The sequence below is a fragment of the Ictalurus furcatus genome, chromosome 7 (genome assembly GCF_023375685.1).
Source record: "Ictalurus furcatus strain D&B chromosome 7, Billie_1.0, whole genome shotgun sequence".
Classification (NCBI taxonomy): domain Eukaryota; kingdom Metazoa; phylum Chordata; class Actinopteri; order Siluriformes; family Ictaluridae; genus Ictalurus; species Ictalurus furcatus.
The window spans coordinates 8,953,628-8,973,373 of NC_071261.1; the positions used below are offsets into that span (position 1 = coordinate 8,953,628).

General features: G+C 39.1%; 1 protein-coding gene across 1 annotated transcript in view; it reads right to left on the bottom strand.

The window, feature by feature from the left end:
- malrd1 (MAM and LDL receptor class A domain containing 1) overlaps positions 1-19,746 on the bottom strand; it is a 55,954-nt gene that overhangs the window by 12,867 nt on the left and 23,341 nt on the right. The window contains exons 18-24 of the mRNA XM_053628243.1: positions 17,991-18,276; positions 14,083-14,328; positions 12,936-13,093; positions 6,771-6,948; positions 2,911-3,039; positions 1,775-1,927; positions 954-1,111 (exon numbers count right to left, since the gene is read on the bottom strand). Coding sequence (XP_053484218.1) covers positions 954-1,111; positions 1,775-1,927; positions 2,911-3,039; positions 6,771-6,948; positions 12,936-13,093; positions 14,083-14,328; positions 17,991-18,276 — 1,308 coding nt within the window. The remainder of the gene's footprint in view (positions 1-953; positions 1,112-1,774; positions 1,928-2,910; positions 3,040-6,770; positions 6,949-12,935; positions 13,094-14,082; positions 14,329-17,990; positions 18,277-19,746) is intronic.

The window sequence follows — 19,746 nt, forward strand, 5'->3', positions numbered from 1 at the left end:
CAGGGAGCATCGGGCACAAGGTGGGGCACACCCTGGACAGGGTGCCAGTAGTTTTGGGTGTTTTTATTTTAATTTTTTACGAACGCTTCAAGTGCGGTTAATTATTTGTCATGCTGTACGTGCAAATAGACGACTGCTTGAAGCCGTGGGCTGCGTCCCAAACCGCTTACTTACCTACTATATAGTAGATGAGATACATGTATTTCACCTACTATACAGCAGGCGATACGCGGTTTGGGACGCAGTCGTGCTCTCTCGTTTGCCGTCAAACGGTTGAGCACTGCCGTGTGTGTACGCGTCCCGTCGCAAAATGCGGTGAAAACTCCCACACGAGGTTAATAGTGTGATTAAGGTGTTTACATGTCTGTAATACACCTCGATAATGCGACTAAAACAGGAATACTCCACACGTCTTAATTCCATTTGTGTTTACTTCGAGTATGACTTTACTCGGATTAAATGAATTAAAAATTGCTGTTGACACGCTAGTTTCTTAATCAGAGTACCGTCTTAATCGGGTTAATATCGGATTATTGTTGTCCGTGCAAACGTACTGAATGGAACACAGATTTTAAAAACATTTTGAAATGTAGGAAGTAGAACTAAAAAGTATGAGGTGAAAGAAAAATTCACGTAAAAAACATACAGCATTTAAGTGCCGTAACAAAGCTCTGTTACTTTCCACCTCGGGAAACACAGAACAGTTAGAGAGCTCCGGAGGATCAATCCCAGTTCCAGTATTGGTGGAACCACAGCAATATTAAGCCTCAGTGGAGCAGAAGCAGATTTAAGAGACTTATTGATGAAGCGGTAGAGAAGATGGGAGATAATTAATGAGCAATTGTTTAGCCTTGTTTGTTTAGTGTTTCTAGTTCTCTCTGACTAAAAATGATTGACGTTTATATTTCAGGTCAGATCAATCCTGCCTGCCAATCTCTCAAAGTCTTTCTCACCTTCAGTGTGCCCATTTGTTTGGAGCCGTACATGTGGAACCAGAAGCGCAGATGGCAGACACCAGTACTGGCAGGAAACTCCTGCTGGGTGATTATACGAGCAACATCCCCCTCTTGTTGCAAGGATGAGTTCACATACAGGTAGCTCCCTGCACCATCTCCCAGTTTACACCCACAAATACACAAGAGATTTTCATTACACACATGTACATACTTATATGTTTGCTGAGGAGATTACATTTTGAACTTAAGAAGCATTAGAACAACAACAGCATTAATGTTGATATTAACTGAATGAAATCTTTAAGGGTGTTTCCATGATTAGGGAGCCATATAGCCTTTGTAACGTAAAACTTAAATGATCTATTTAAACTTAAAAATGGTAATTACTGTTACTGTTTATTTGATTTACTTTTATCCTGTTTATATAATACAGATCATATTTGAAGCAGACAAAAAATGTTCTCATGCAAGTTTTAGTTGGAGGTAATGGTTAGGACAGGTAATAGAACAATGCCTCAATTATCTTTCTAGAAATTCCCATAATGATATAAGGGTACATCTATAATTCAGAGCCGTTATAACAGGAAACCATGTAATTACACACTGATTATGGTGTCATCATTTTTATTTTGAACCCTGGTCTTATTTTGTAAAACCTTTTAGACGCTGCTTGCACTGCATGTAGAAATTACCCTCATCCATTACCTGTACTACTGGCTAATCTATAGAAATTAGGTACAGAATTGCATTTTGATCAAATTCCGCTGGTTTAATTAGAATAGATGAGTTTTAAAGTTTGCTGTAGTTGTAACATCTACCGGGGCTGTGATCAGTAGATGGTCCTGTTCCTTGATGTGTTCTGCCATGTCCTATCAGCCAGTCAAAGTCATCCTCCTGATCTTGCACCAGTTGACATGCTGCCTCCCACACATCCCCAGGCATGTTAAAATCACAAGCTCCTGCCAGGCCACCTGGGAAGCATAAAATGGACATAACGCTTATATATACAAAATGACACAGTTCCACTGCCCTGAGTTTAACGTAGTAAATCCCTATGAAGAAACAAGCTAGTAAGTGATATGTTAAGATAATCCATCCATTCATTTTCCATGCCGCCTATCCCAGGGGACCCGGGGCACAATGTGGGAGACACTCTGGATGGGGTGCCAATCCATCACAGTGCACAATCTCACACATATTCAAACACCCATTCACACACTATGGACAATATAGAGACAGCAATCATCCATGGGGAGAAAACGTAAACGCCGCACACACACAGGGCAGAGGCGAGATTTGAACCGCAAACCCTGGAGGTGCGAGGCAGAAATGCAACCTATAACACTAAGCCACCGCACCCACATTGTACAACCCCCATTCCCGAAAAAGTTGGGACAGTCTGTAAAATGCTAATGAAAACAAAAGATTCTTTCATGTAGCTTTTCTAAACATTGCATAATCGTGGAGGTGGTGCTTAGACAGCTGATTGTTAAACTATTCTGGAAACCTGAACATCTTCATGGGTCCTTTTCCTGGTTTTCCAGACTTCTGAAAGCCTTTTTGATAAAATATTTACAAACTTTTTTGGAAAAGCTTCATACCCACATGTGTATGTGGATGAAAGCCGTAATATGGAGTATACAGTACGGCACATTGCTTGAGACATACTAGATCAGTCGCTTATCGATCACTTATTGCTGACTTTAACGGAGTTTTACACAGAATTAAAGTAGATGCCACGGCAAATGGAACCAACTTATACACCACTTATACAAAGGAGTCCATCCTCCTTTTATTTAGAGACATTCTTAATTGAATGACTGATCTTAATTTTCTTTTCATTTATGGATTTATGTTTGCTTGCTTTCTTTTTTTTTCTCCATATTTAATATTTCTCCAGTGAATACCATTAATACGGAAAGACTGGCTTTTACAGAAGTTTTATTAAACTCACTGCAGTCCAGCTCATCAGATCCGTCGGTGCAGTCCGGCTTATTGTCACACACCAGACTGGAAACGATGCAGTTGCCATTGTTGCACACAAAATCGGTGACTTCAGGGCAAGAACCAGGATGTGTGCCACCTGAAACATGTACATGTAAATACAGACACATAAAGAAATACAAATATACATTTTATCTTACTACCTCCTTAGTTGTGAGGACCTTGTACTGATCTAATTAATGCAGCTAATTAATGCTATGCCTAATTAAAAAAAAATAACAACCTCGGTAACAAAAAGAACTTTCTAGGTTCTTTTAACAAATGAAAGCTGCAGCTTTTGTAAAATAAATAAATAAATAAATAAATAAATAAATAAATGAAAATGGTGCAAGGCAGTTTTCCTCATGGGAAGCAGCCAAATATCCCCTCACAGCCAAAACTGTCAGATATTCATATGATTTTTTTATATCCAAGATATAAAAGCATGCCCCCAGGGCTGCCTGTCTGCAGTCCCAGACACACACACACACACACACACACAGAATAACTAGAGGTCCAACATGCCATTAATGTTTGAAAAATTAAGTTTTTGTGTGTGTGTGTGTGTGTGTGTGTGTGTGTGTGTGTGTGTGTGTGTGTGTGCACGCGCGCTCATTACTTGATCAAGGCTGATCAAATATGCAACATTTGCTCATTTTTCTTTTGAATACCCTTTCGGTAACATGGTTAAATTGCAGAACTTTATTGAACTGTGAAAAACAGATCAAACTGATGTACCGAAAGTCTGAGACGCAGCTCCTTCAGAATTTAGTCTGTCTCAGGCAGTAAATGTCTTCTTATTAACTCCCATTAGCACCTCAGCATCTTTGCACTCCCTTATATCAGAATACTAGCATGGATACTGCTTCAACACATTACGCATTATCACACCATACATCAGCGCTCTGCAGGAAATCCAAGTTTTCACCATTACCCACCAGCCTTCCCCAGGATTTCTAGCAAATCCATTATCCTTCAGCCCCTTCAAGCGAATCACACAAGACTCTAGCACGCTGTCACGCAAACACTGCAAAAGAGCCGAGACAAAAGCACATCAGACCTCAGAACATTAGTGACAGCGGACGTAGGAAATCTGCACTCTGAGCTCTCAGTAAAACCAACATGAAGGCTAAACGATGTTAACAACAGTAAGAAGAGCCGAGAATTTAGAGGGATGGAAAAACATGATTAAAAACATACAATTGATCACGATTTACAGTATCTTCCTTATAACTACTGTTACTGTTCCCGTTATAAGTATTATAAGGAATAAGTTTATCATATTCAAAAGACATTGAATTACTTCCTTAATACATGTTAGGGAACAACACACACACACACACACACAATGCTGAAGTAGCTTCAGGAGAGCTGTACAGAGCTGAACACTGTTTTCATTACACTGATAAATCCTTTCTGTTTTTACAACCAGACAGAGAAAGAAATGCATAAAAGATCTTGGAGAAATAAAAACGTGTCAGTATGCAATATACATGGATATCTACTGTAGGTATACAGCACATGTGCATCCATGTAGGTGTGTGCGCGTGTGGAGCACGTAGCTACAGGCAGAGGTGGAAAAGGTGCTGAGAAATGAGACTTAATTGAAAGTATACAGTGGATCATGTGTCAAAAGTAAAATGAAGCGAAAGTAAAAACATTGCTACTTTTAAATGTACTCACGTATTTAAAAAATGTCAATATTTTTAACCAATGGAATTAATTCATCTTCAATTATCTAAAATTATTATAAGCAAGTATATTGTTTTGCTGGAAAACATCATTCAATCTCAGAAAGTCTGCTGGCCGTACACATGACTAATGCTATATAGTTTGCGAATGAATTAATCAAAAAACAAATTCAACTAAACACACACACATACATTATATATATATATTTAATGAATCAAAATAAGCAATATTTTCCTTTAACTTGAATTTAACTTTGGCTTTAATGCCTAGTAAAAGTGTCAGGAATTGGCAGTAGGGGCAGATGCAGGACATTTATTGTGTAAAGTACAAACAAAACAGTGAAAACAAGAACTATCATCACGAACTATGAATAAAAAGGCAAGAAACAAACAGACTTTACATACACTTTACATAACAGTACATGAATAATCATGCACTAATACCTGAATTGATACTTACTTAAATATGAATAATGATGAGTTAAGGCATGTACTAATCGTGTACTGATTATTCATGTACTGTTATTGTAAAGTTTTACCAAACAGACTATAATGGCACACACAATGATTAGGAACATGTGACCAGATCATGTGACATGCAGGGCTGATGGGTAGTGTAGTTCTAGTAAGCGAATGGAATTGACGCTAGTCTAACCTGGCATTAGCACAGAAAATATGGATGACTTAGTCAAATAAATCCAGTCGATATTTTTCAACGAGATGGCGTTAAGGCAAAGGATATACCTCATTTTATATGCTTACGCCAGCATTCTGAGGTAGGGCTACGGACGCTCATCCTCAAGTTCAACACGGCAGTACACTGGTTTATCCATATTCAAATGCACACAGATTGCTAAAACATGAACTGCATCGTGTATGAGAAGGTCACTGCAGATGACGAATCGGTATGATTCTTGATCCTTTTTTTTTTTTCTACATTGATGTCCTCGACTGGATGCTTTAAATGAAATGTCAATAAAATGAAATGTCATTAAAATGTGCCAGCTAGCATACAGTCATTGGCTGGATGAGAGAAGAGACATTCATGATATGTAATGAGTACATTGGAGGTCTAAATTTAAAAAATAAAAAAATAAAAAAAATAAAAAGAGTAATGCGTAAATCATAGTTTTCTCTTCCAAATGTAAGAGTACCAGTATTCCGTTTGGCTGATATAATGATAAAGATAATTATTTCAATCTGTAAGTCACGCTGGATTAAGGGTATAAATGGAAATGTTAATGTCTCTTTCCTTTGAAGCTGTCCTAAGATCACTTTCCAAAACCCTTTCCAAACTTTAATTGCTAGCTTTTACGACTGACATGCTACAAAAAAATAGCTTTAAGAGAGTTGTGTTTTTTAATCAGCTAATTAAGCAAGTGATAGGAAATTTTATTAAGCACTGCTGACATCGTTCCAAAGAGTCCTGCTGGTCAAGTCACTACATGAATAATATTAAGCAATAATGAGACTTGAGGGAAATTAAAAGTTGGCACTTCATTTGAATGTGTCACCGTATGCGCTAAGTGAACTTTCTAGAAATGATCCTGAAAGCCATAATCGCTCACCCAAATGTCTAAGGGACATGAGGAAAGCCCCGGTGGTCTGTACACATTTCTGTGCCCCTTGAGCCTTTACTTCAGTTCTACAGCGACGTGTCTTCCTTTCGCATTTGGAGCTGTGAAGGCGATATAGGAATGTTTACATGGCCTTCATTTTACAACAAGGACTAAAACTGCGGCCATTTAGTCTCCTTCCTCCACCATCTTCCCTCTTGCTTTCCCATGTTTAAAAACCTGGACACACCTTCTAACAACAAACACAAACCACAAGAGCCTTGGAAATTAGCAGATATGTTCAATGAGGTAGAACTCTGAACTCGATTAGTGTTGCAGGCCTCTAGGGCTTGAGTCTGACATTCCAGACATGGTGCAACCTTGTGCTGTACTTTTTAGCGATTTAACACACCTGATGTTGCTCATCAGATAGTTACTGTCTAATAGGCTCGATAAATTAAATCAGGTGTTCTGGGAGCAGGGAAAGCTTGAAACCACTGAACTGGAAAATAATGATATATGAGGCAATAAACAATGAAGTTAAGTGTGGGTGGGTGGGTGGGTGTGTGTGTGCGTGTACTCACTGCGGGCACAGTTGATGAACTGCAGGTCGTCGAGTGCCGCCCCGCCACTGACGTCTCTCGCACGCACTACCTCAAAGATAAGTTCAAAGTTCCTCAGGTTCCGCAGAGGCACCTCAGCTCTCCTCCACTCAGGCATCATCCTCTGCTCCATCCACACCTCCCTCAGCTCATTCTCTGTCTGATCACCAACACCAAAACCAGAACTTTACCTAGGATATTATACAACTACAACTCCAAAAAAGTTGGAACGCTGTGTAAAACATAAATAAAATCTGAATGCAATGATTTGCAAATTGCATGTTATTCACAACAGAACATAGAAGACACATCAAATGTTTAAACTGAGGAAATGTATCATTTTAAGGAAAAAGTTAGGTTATTTTGTATTTGATGGTCGCAACACGTCTCAAAGAAGTTGGGACGGGGGCAACAAACGGCTGGGAAAGTAAGTGTTGCTAAAAAGAAACAGTTGGAGGAACATTTTGCAACTAATTAGGTTAATTGGCAACAGGTCAGTAACATGATTGGGTATTAAAAGAGTATCTTAGAGAGGTAGAGTCTTTCAGAAGTAAAGATGGGATGGAATCTGGATGGAAGCATACGTTGCTCTAAAACCTGTATATACCTTTCAGCATTGATGGTGCCTTTCCAGATGTGCGTGCTGCCCATTCCATAGGCACGAATGCACCTCATACCATCAGAGACGTAGGCTTTTGAACTGGGCACTGATAAAAAGCCAGATGGTCCCGCTCCTCTTTAGTCCTGTTTATTTTAGAGGATGCGGAGTCCATGGTTTCCAAAAAGAATTTAAATTTCGATTCGTTTGACCACAGAACAGTTTTCCACTTTGCCTCAGTCCATTTTAAATTAACTTTGGCCCAGAGAGGACTACAGCGTTTCTGGATCATGTTCACATATGGCTTCTTCTTTGCATGATAGCAGTTCTAAACAGTTGTTACATCACCAACCTCTCTCCCCCCCCCCCCCCTCCTAAAGTGAGTGAGATGCACCCTGACATGTGACCGAGAAACCGGAAACCATAAACTCCTCTGTCCTGAAGACGCTCCTGTGTCTGGAAACTTACTGACCGCTACAAAGGCATGGACACCCAAGACTCCTTCCATAGATGCTAAACAAACAACTACTACCAGAAACAACAGGGTTTTTAAATTGTACAGGGTGTCCCAAAAGTCTCCATACATAGGGGAAATTAACACACTCATTCTCATGGCTGGATCAGAAAGCTGTCGCTGGTAGCAATGGACATGCAATTACATGCACAACACCAGATGTGTTAATGAATTAACACCATAACGACAGATGTGTTAACGAGTTAATGAGTGCGCGAGACGACTCCGTGTGCGTGTACAAAGAAACGGCAATCATACAGAAGATTTTTTTGTATAAATAATAAAGTTAAATTTTTCTAAAAAAGTAGTAGTTCCACACATTACATAGGTGCCACCTATCACTTATACACACATGTATATTTACCAGCTTCATTCTGACTTCAGATGGGCAGTGGATAGGTCTGTAATAGTGTGTCACATGAATAACATTATGTATTCTTCTCAAATATAATATGAGCCAAGCACACAAAGTTTCATGTTAGATGTTTTCCAATCTCTAAACTTGTGTAACCATCTCATGAGTAAAGAGAAAACAAAGCTGGGCTGAAAAGAAGAGCATTAATCCTTCCATTAAGGATGAAACAATGCTGCTCCAAGACATTCATCAAGCTCGAAAAATCCTGGGAAATGTCAGACCAAATTAATAGACCACTATACTAAAGCTCGCAAAGGTTGGGCGTTAAGTATCAATACAATGCAATCAAAATGCATTACAGCCATTGTAATTAATGGACTGATATATACTGTATAAACTCTTACTCATATAATGCTACTAAGAGCCTTATAGTAGTGCATTATTAATTTGGCATATACTTTTATCCAGTGACACTTTAAGTAGAGCAGAATTTAAGCACGTAAGCAGCTGGGGGTTAAGGATCTAACTCAAGGACCTAGTCTGGCTCATAACTCACATCCTGTCACTCACCAGCAGAATTCACCATTTATTTTAAAGAACCTATAGTGAAATGAATTGTCCCAGGAGGTCAAGCATAAACGTGTAAAAGAGTTTTACAGTTATTTTAAATTTCGTTGGTTCATGTATTTGAGTTCTGTTCTTCCTATAGTACTGAAGTACTGTTGTGCTATTTCCCAATAATACTGAACCATAGACATTATACATTTCAATGTGTAGAATAAAAAAGGGTGTATAAGGATATAGTACCTGATAGAAGCGGTAGAATGGCTGCAGCATGACACCATTATCTCATTCTTTTGGCTGTAAAAGGCTACATGCGCAATGATTTCTTCATGTTTACACCATTTTGTGTTAAACTGGCTTAATCTCGTAAGTACTAGTGGGTACTGGCTTTTGGCTTGAGGTTGCAACTTGTCGTTCCCAATCTCCAAGCGGGAAAAGCTAAAGAAAACATCCCTTCAAGTTGAAATTGTTACTCATCATCAACTTGGGGTAGTCTTCTCAACTACAAGTTCCTCTCCAGTTTACAATTTTATCATTTTTATGATATCATATTTTATATCAGTTTACAACAGTTATCAAATCAACGTGGACAGCAATGCATAGCAGTAAACATAGAAGCACTTTCTGCATCTGCATTCACCTGCATTTCGTGACAGAAATACTTGCATGGATACCGCAGTGTTTAATTATATGGTCTTTGAAAATGCAAACTAGCATGGAAAACTAAGATTTGTGGGAGTCTCTGTTTTTGGCACGCATTGCAATCCAATCCAATCCAATCCACCCTGCAGCACGGGGCAAGAGACGGGTTCATGCTTCTTAGAGTCTAGCAAAGGGTAAAAAAATAATTGCGCTGTTATGGGCACTATAGAGTCAATCCATCAGTCTGCTGCAGTGTAGAGAGAAGCATTATTGCTGTACGCAAAACATAAGTGCGGACAAACAGCCGATCTCGGTGTAGACCTTCTAGAGATTTATAGGTGCAAGTGCAGTCTTAATCAAATATTAGGCATGGATGACTGAACAGAATAAAGTGAGTGTTTGTGCCAATGCATTCTTTGGAAAATACATTACAGTCTTTCTTGGCACAGTGTGTGTGTGTGTGTGTTTATTTACTTCTTTTGAATTGTTGTATATTTGTGTTTTGACCCTGTCTGACCTCAGCACTATATATTTATCACTATTTACTTTTATAACTTCATCATGTTTGAGGGCGTACAGTGGTTTGTACGTTCGCCTCACACCTCCAGGATTGAGGTTCAACTCTCGCCTCTGCCCTGTGTGTGTGGAGTTTGGATGTTCTCCCTGTGCTGCGGGGGTTTCCTCCGGGTATTCCGGTTTCCTCCCCTAGTCCAAAGGCATGCATGGTAGGCTGATTGGCATGTCCAAAGTGTCTGTAGTGTATGAATGTGTGTGATTGTGCCCTGCGATAGACTGGCACCCCGTCCAGGGTGTACCCCGCCTTGTGCCCCATGCTCCCTGGGATAGACTCCAAAAGGACAGATAGAGAGGAAATGAAGAGTCTTTTTGTGAGCGTTACACAAACGACTGACATGCAGTCTCACTGAAGATAATAAGGCTGACGACGTGGTTCACAGGTGCCGTTTTTATATCACGCAACACTCTTAATTGCCACGTCACCTGATCACGGCAGGCTATAAATAGGCATGATGTTCCACAAGTTTCAGATACCGGTCACGTGCGTGGGCGCTTCCTTTGAAAGGGAACTACCTGAATTGGCGAAATTGCAATTCGCAGTGATGTTTGTTGGTAAACGAGACCTTTTAGCTGTAGTCATGTTCGACGCACGTGAATCGAAGAGGGCTTTGGCTGATTGCGCTTTGTGATTCAGTCACATGACACATCTTGGCCCAAATCTGCAGAAAATCTGCTGTAATTTTGCAAAATCCTCAGAATATTGCGGAGTCTGTTTGATTTTACGTTGTATAGAAGAATATGATATTAAAGAGTATAAGGAAAGAGATAGTGATAGACTTATTGTTTACATGATTATGTGTGACTAATATTTTGTTATTCTAATTATCTGAGTTACTGGGTTGATGCGAAGCGGGAGTATATTTATTTCACACACACACACACACACACACACACACACATTCTTCACTATCTCTGTGGTTCTACCATTGTCTCATGGATACACTAAGCTGCAGACGCAGTTGCAGAGAAACAAATCTCTGCAGCTTGTTGGCTACAGCTACTGAATTTAAACATCATTATCTGACTACCGAAGGTAAACAAACAAACAAACAAACAAAAATCATAATACAGTAATCACCATAATCTGCAGCTTATTTTATAAACCCTGTCATATGAAGACAAAAATAATGAAATTTAAACACACACACAGACACACACACTCACAGACACACAGACAGTGTCTGGGAGTGTTTCCATCTTAACTGCAGGGACAGATGGTAGTGGAAGGCTGTTCTGGTGTTTGGGTGACCAGATAAACACATGGGCAAGTTGGCATTGCTCAGCCGTCTGTACAGATGGCACAAACTGGGCTGCAAAGCTGCTTTAAGATCCTCAAATTACCCAGAAGAGGGTCTAAGACTGAAACCAAGACAGAGAAGGAAAACAGACAAGTGGACATAGAGAGATCAATTTCTTCTTTCGTGTGCTAACATGTCTCCTGTGTGTGTGTGTATATTTTTATATATATATATATTACATTATCATGTCTGTATAATTGCATGTGTTGTGAGACTTCATGACATTCATTGCAGACAGTAATGTTGTAAGTTGAGAATAACACATGATGGACCAGGCTGTTACACAGAAATAATCCATGTGGGCTTGTGTTATGCGAGGGCCATTATGTACAATTTACAGCCTGGTCTGAAGTGTGTTATTCCTCTAACACAACAACTATTCGCCATCCAGTTTTCTGTTTTCCTGCCCTATACAGGGTGGCGGGGAGCCTGAACACCCTGGACGGGGTGCGAACCCATCGCAGGGCACAATCTCACACACATTCGGAGGTGGGATTTGAACCCCTAACTCAGGAGGTGCGAGGCAAATGTACTAATGAAGCATCATTACACATTTTTTTAAGGTTAATAGTTACATGTAATGTTATGGAACATCGGTGAGACAAGTCAGTTCCATGTTGTCCAATGATGGAGCGGTTAACCGGGGGAACTGGGAGAATTCCCGGTGGGCCGCGGGTTGGCGTCGCAATAAATTGAATGTTATCGTTATAACTTAGAACTACTTGTTGCAGCGTAAGCAGCTGTGCTCTGAGCCATATACTCAAACACACACACACACACACACACTACAATTCAGTTCAAAAGTACATGAATTATTGGCATGAATCTTTTTACATTATTGCCAAAGCAAATACTGCTGGTAGACTGAAACAAAGTTACACATTACTGCACTAGCCTATCGATCACTCCCCTGCCTCCCCATACAGGAGGTAATGATACAATGAGTGTGGCCCTCCGAGATCCCTAATTGGTCAATTGATTCCAGGCTGGTCAGATGACAAATGTACAGGTTTGCACTTAGACCAGAGAGCTCTCTTCAGCTTTAATCAATATGGACAGCAAAAAAAGAAAAGGGGGCGTGGAAAAGGCCAGATTAAATAAGAGAAAGGCGTTAGAAGACAGAAGTAAATGCACCAAACTTACAGACTTGTTTTGTGACAAAGATAAACGCGATGCAGCTGCTGAGACAGGTGTGTATGGTGTACACAGTGTAGCACTGCGTAATACACCCTACTGTAGCAATGACCGTTGTGCAATCATCCCAGTGCAAATAATATAAATGCAAATTACCTCCAGAGAAAAAGTCACAGTAGAGACTCGACTGCTTTAAATCATGAGACCCTTATAGCTCGGCAAACTACAATTTCTAGACAGCCCTTTCTTTCGATCATCTTCAAGCTATTTTCAGTTTAGTGTTCAGCAGTTTTAGTGTCCTAACTCAGTGGTACATTTCCTCAGCATATGGGTTTATGAGATTTGCAAATCATTGCATTCGGTTTTTATTGACATTTTACACAGCGTCCCAACTTTTTTGGAATTGGGGTTGTACATTTACGTAATTCTGGCTGAAGTCACAGTAACTTACGCGGAAGTGTTTTACCTTTAAGAAGAGACGGATGACTCCTGTTGCTTTGTGGGAAATGTAGTACCAGAAAGCTAGTTTGCAGGTGGCGCTGGACTCTTTATATACAAAACTTCTCATATGAGCTTTATCCCCCTTTAGACCTACCGGAGTGGCTGCCAGATACAGAAAGTGGCCTGGGAAGTAGAAGAGAAAAAGGAGAAGGGTAGGATAACAGAATAAATGAGATTCGGGATTGTAGACGTGTTTCTCCTTGACAGTCTAAATAAGCACAGAGCGAAAATATTACTATAACCAGCTGTTGAACTAACGATGGGTCAAGATGAAACATTTCTTTTTTGTTCTAGGATTACACCAACACAATTCCAGCAAAGTGTTTTGGCAGAAGGCTTAATGCATAACACATTGCAAGTGCCAATATAGTAACAATGATTAATAGTATATACTAACAGAGTAATGACAACACTAATGCATTTGGATATTATTCTAATGCTATTTAATTCTCAGAATGAACAATGTCTTGTGCTGAGATACAGCCATATGCAATGCATAATTAAAGTCATTGTAACATCACAGCCAAGTTGACCCGGGTTAAGTGTCATCACATGGGTTAAATCAAGGAACAATTTCTCACTTTAATCACTCCGGATCGTGTAACTCTACCGTTGGATGATAGCATAAGATTACCGTCATTGACATTAATTGAGTAAATGTGCCTTGTGCTTGCTTGTGTTCAAATCTTATCATAGAGACACTTAAAAGAGGCCCAAAGCTATACAAAATAAAGGCTAAATTTGATGGGATATGAATTTTTAGATTGGCCAATTAAGTAGAGATTAAAGATGATGTTCTTTTGGCTGTTCCCGTTAGGGTCTTCAAAGCAGATCATTGGCCCGGATACTCTTCCTGATGCAACCCTCCCGTTTTATCCAGACGTGGGACCAGTACTGAGTGCAACCCAGTGGTTCCCTGCCTGGGAATCGAACCCAGGTATCAAGTCTTAAGTATATGTAAAAAAGTAAGACAATATATATATCTGTGTGAAAATATCAAAATTGTACATCAAGGCCCACAGTGTAAATGCAGCCTATGCACATGCTTTAATAGCTCAGATATCTGTATGACGTGCACGTGTAAACATCTCAGGACAAAGTAATCTTCCTACCGTTTTCATTCATCAGAGTGTGATCATGTGGTGGTCTGATGCTCTGGGAGGAGCCAGTGCCCAGCATTAAATCAAAATTGTCTGCATGAGAACTCTTCCAGCCACAATGTCCGTCCTCGAATGAGCAGGAAGTCCCGCAGTTCTTCTCATCAGTGTTGTCCCCACAGTTGTCAATAAAATCACATAGTTGCTCTGGTTTGTAATAGTCACCGTTACCACACTGAAGTAAACCTAGAGGGCTGAAGTCTGAGAACAAACATACACAAATAAAGTAGGATTTAATAAAACGTATAAAAATGGGAAAGATGAATGGGAGAAATGTACACTGCGTGTATGTAGATCTCTGCTTGTGGGAATTTCGGCGTATTAAAGGGGTGATGAGCCGTGAGGAAGAGGGGAGGTTTCTGTAATTAGTCATGTAAAGAATGAATAAATTCTCCAATCTTTTCTTTCCGTGGAGAGCTCAAGGCCAGAGAGGACCTCCTCATACACCATTCCAGTCATCCTTTTATTTTATCTTCTCTACAACGCTTAGTCCTAGAACAAGGACGTTTTTTTCTCCATGTAATCACTAACAAAGCCAAAAAATACAAACCTGCACATCACTGTGCATGTTCAGGTATGTGCAAGATCAAAACTACACACACACACACACAAAATCACACACTTTCATCAGATAAAATTCTGTGACAAAGCTGAAGGGAAGTGTGGTGGGATGTGTGAATCGCTCATCAGGGAATCTCTCTAGTTTCTCCAGAACAAAGTGAACATAATTAAAACCCGGAGCCTGAATCTGATGTGTGATGTGATGCTGATCTAATCCACATGGCCTCATGCACCCTGACTAGAGATGTCTGCTTCAAATCAGGTATAGTGTCAGACTTGAAAATTCTCAATCCACCAGTGAAACCCATCACGCCATCTCATTAGCATGACTGGAACCAGTAGAGATACTAACACATGGGGGACTTCGGTAATCCAGTCAATATCCAATGTTCAGCCATTAAGATGTGAACATAATTCATACTCCTTGTTGAGCGCATGCGCTACCATTAAATTTCAATATTCAAACAAACAATATTCACGACAAATAAAAATAATTAGGCACGCAGCATGCAAACGGGGAAGAAAATTATTCTGATTGAGAATTCATTAATCAGATAAAAATACTGTTTTACTCTTTGTGGATTTATCCATTTTAATGACTATATTAAATTAAAACCGCTAATTAAAATGGCTTATTGATCCTAATTGTTGAAAAATAAAAAGTACAGATAAATATCGTATCATTGCACCTTGTAACAATTGTAACTAATCATTACTTTACGCATTTATAAGGCTCATTTATCACTCTACCTCAAACAAATATGTGTATTGTGTAGTCAGTTATTTCTTTGGCTAACTTTGTATGAGTCAGGGCCGTAACTAGGATCTAAATTTTAGTGACGTTCACACTGCAGAAATATCTCATGGTTAACATATGGTTAATACCGTATCACAATACCAATATCATTGCAGATTGGATCGTGGAACACCAGTTTTTCTGCATACAATCTGCCACCATATTTCCATAATGAAATTGACAGCTGGAGACAGGCGACATGAGATGTAAACAAAACCCGGTAAAACAAAGTACCAAGGTCTGGACCTCAGTGTCGTCTTATTATTATGGTCGTAGTATATGTCACAAAACCTCATTCCACATTACATTCTTTAGAGCTAATATTCAGACTTAATGTTCTGGAAAAACAACAACAACTGCTTTATGATTCTGAAGTGGACCCTAATACATTCAGGTATACTGATTAAATATAAATGTTGATCACAATGGAAAGAATTAACAGGGTTTTTTTTTTTTTTAATCTAACAAATGTTTTTTTTTTTTTTTTTTCTTACACAAAAGATCATGATGATTGAATAATAGAATTGGAAGAAAAATGCAAACAATCAATTTATTGGAAATGTATTAAAATGAAAAGTACCCGTGCAGTCAAGTAGAAGTACAATATCATTCATTTAATTAACTGTTCAAAGTGCTACATGACACCTGTATTTCAGGGCCCTGGGCTATAAATACTTTCACATCTTATTTCCAGATAAAGCCTACACCAACATCATCATGTTATTAACATGGAGAGATTTGATGGAATGGACTTTTCTGATGATTAATAGATGACTAACAGCTGCTAAACAAAACACTATGGATTCTTACTGTACATCAAAGAAAGAATGAAAGAATGAATGTGACTGAGTATAGGCAAATATGAAAATACATCAAAGGCCTTTTTCTTTAATTCCATACAGTTCATAAAAAAAAAAAAAAAAACAACCTGTAAATATATTGAGACATTCTTAGACCTGATATTAACCTAAAGTTACCTCATCAGCTTTGCAGGACATACCTGTCAGCGTGTCAGGCAAATGTGGTTTAAAGCAGAGCCTTGACCTGACTTGAAGGTATTTGTTAAATTAGAATCTTTGTTTTAAACTGTAATCACAACATGAGCTCATAAAGAATTTTAAGGTATCAGATCAAGAGATGATGACTTTGTTGAATTTGATCCAAATGTAGCTCTAAGATCATCGTTAAATCGGGCCAGGTTTAATCTTTTCTTTGAAGATGACGGATCCCTCCACTAATATTATATAATCCAAACACATTTATGCAGAGATGCACTGCCTGAGAAGGAACAGACAGACAGCCATAGCAGAGTCTTTGTTTTCCGGGAGACCACACACAGACCCAGTCACAGAGTTACTCTTCAGAGAATAAACACACACACACACACACACACACACACCAAGCTTTTTGTATCACAGGAACATTGGTTCCCATTACTCACACCCTGTGGTCTTGTCAATCAATGTGAAAACCGACTATAAATTAGAACGTCTTACCTCCCTCTCTATTGCACTCGCACTCATTCTGCCTGTGTCTCAGAGGACTCAATGTTTAAATAAGTGTAGGGATGCTCAATGGCCCCTTTGCTTTTCACATTGAAAGCCTTGCTGTACATCAATTTAGGCAAGACAGACACCAATTACAGACCTACTAATAGGAAAACACACAGAAAGAGAAGTGAATCGTCCAGAAGAATCAATGAGCAAACACCAAATCTCTGCAAGACACAAACACTAAAAAAGCTCATATCTACTTCCTGGTTCTTGCAAAATTACAACGGAATAGTCTATAACCATAACTACATTTTCAACTACCAATGGTTATTTCCTTCACCCCAGTCTACATGGAACGTTGAAAACTAATGGCTAGAATCGTATTTGTCTGGCCGTATTCCTTCGCTATTACCTTGTGTCTTGGCAGAGAACCAATTGAAACGCTTCTCCAGAACTCCAAAACTCACTACAGACAACTTATCAGTGTTTAATGCAGTGAGAGAAAACAGGCCAACCCCGGGGAGGGGACGAGAAAAGGAAAGGGAATGTGACTGAGAGTGCTGTATGACCTAAGACTGTGATAAAAATAAGAATTCATGTTTTGACTGCATCAAGCATTTGGAGCTGCTTTAATAGTGCCTGTGATAAGGTTATGAAAAACTGGTTAGAATATGAAGAAATAGTATGAGGAATATGGAACTACAGACACCTCAAGAGGAGGGAATTAAATATTGCAGTGGGATAGAAAGGGGAAAATATTGGTTTAAAAAAAAAAAAAAAAAGCAATAATGTATGAGAGCCATAGGTTTGACTGAGTAATGATAGGGGAATTGAAGTGCTTATAATGCTATCAGCTGACATTCAAATGAGTTTTTACTTTGAATCGATATGGACCAAGAAGGTCCATGGTGCATGCCATTTGAATAAACAGAGCGGAAGGAAGCGGCTCATCCTGAGAGAACACAATACAGAATATGATTAAAATTTTTTTTAAAAAAATAATAAAAGCATACCAGTGGGCGGAGGGTCTGGGTGGTTTGTCTTGGGATCATGGTTAAAGAGACAGCCTGGCGAGAAAGTGATGTCATCGATGCTGATGTCTCCCCTTCCATTTCGGCCCATGCTGCCCTCAAACATGACTTGGAAGTGCTCTTTGGAGAAAAGGGGTACTTCCCGTCTGATCCAGTAGTTGCCCTGATACCCAGTGAGGTTGAGGAGGAGGGAGAGGGAGGACTTTGTGATCATATACACACTCAGAGTGCCAGCGCCCTCACCAGACATATGCAGGTAAAACACCATCTACAACAATGAAAGATGGTCATAGAGAATTCAATGCAAATGGTATTAGTATCATAGTTACCCCTAGATCATACATTGTACTTATGTTTACTTTGTTTTCCCCCATTTCTTTTCAGATTTATGAAGAATTTAAGGTCTTCCAAAGCTTAAAAAAAAAAAAAAACCTGTATTACACATCCAGTAATATTGGCACCCTTGGTAAATATGAGCAAAGAAGGCTGTGAAAAACTGTCTTTATTGTTTAACCTTTTGTTAAAAATATTTTCAAACATACTCTGCTCTCGATAGCTGTATAGCAGATTATTTGCTGTATTCTTGTGTATTGTCGTATATTATTGACTTTCTATTTCAGCCATTCCTTTAGTAATCATATGCAATAGTTGAGTTCCTTACACCGTTTTTTAGCTAGCTGGCTAGATCTAGAGGGCTAGCTTACTGTAACTGGCTTTAGAGGCCTTTGAGAATAATCCTGGTGGAGAAGGGTCTTCTGTAGCACAGCCCACATTATGAAATGTTCTCATGTGTGTAGCTTGGAGTAGCTATTGACAATTGCCAATGTTGCTGTCAATATAGTAGGCAGTTAAATACAAAGGCAATATTAAAAAATGAAATAAAATTCCTTTTAGACCAGAAGTGGTTACTAGTCCGCGTCTGTGCGGTTGTGTGCTGTCTGCAGTATGATCCTGTGTTATTTAATGTAGCTTTTTAGACTAGCTAGAAAGCATTCACTAAATCACAACGTTCATTTATTTTTGCAGTAAGTACATTCATAAAGCTTTTTGACGCAATACTACAAGATCATTTGTCTCGTTTCAGTGCTCTTTTCTCTAGCACTAACGTTATAAACGTGTTGTTTATGTTGTCGAGAAGATGCCACCGTCACTGTGTGTCCTGCCATCAGGTGGAAATCTTAGTTATCAAATGTGCCTATAATTACATTTTATTAGATGACACTTTTTTTTCCCCTCTACCCATGGTTTATGCCTACTAAATGGCAAATATTAAGAATTTTTTGTAGCATTTTAAACCGTATCGATAGAAGTTTTAATAAGTATAAATAAATGATTGCATTGACTCATTAGCTACATTACGGCATATGTTCAATAACTGTCACACTGCTAATGAAATGATGGTCAGAAACAGAATAAAAATAAACTCTACAGACAAAATCCCAAACAGAAAATATGCTTACACCAACACACACATCTCTCTCTCTCTCTCGCTTTCTTTGTCTATCTCTTTCTAATTGGCTCTCTGTCAGGATGGCAGAGTGCAATTGATTAGTATTGTAGGTGCGTCTGAGGCTGGACAACAGATCTCTTCCTGGTGGCCAATCATCTATATCTCCCTGTCTCTTTGTCCCTTTCTTTCTTCCACAGGCTTCCAATGATTTCTGCTTCTTAAAATGAAAGAGAATCCTCTGAAATGATTTGACAGAAATGATTCACAGCATTCAGACAGACACAAACA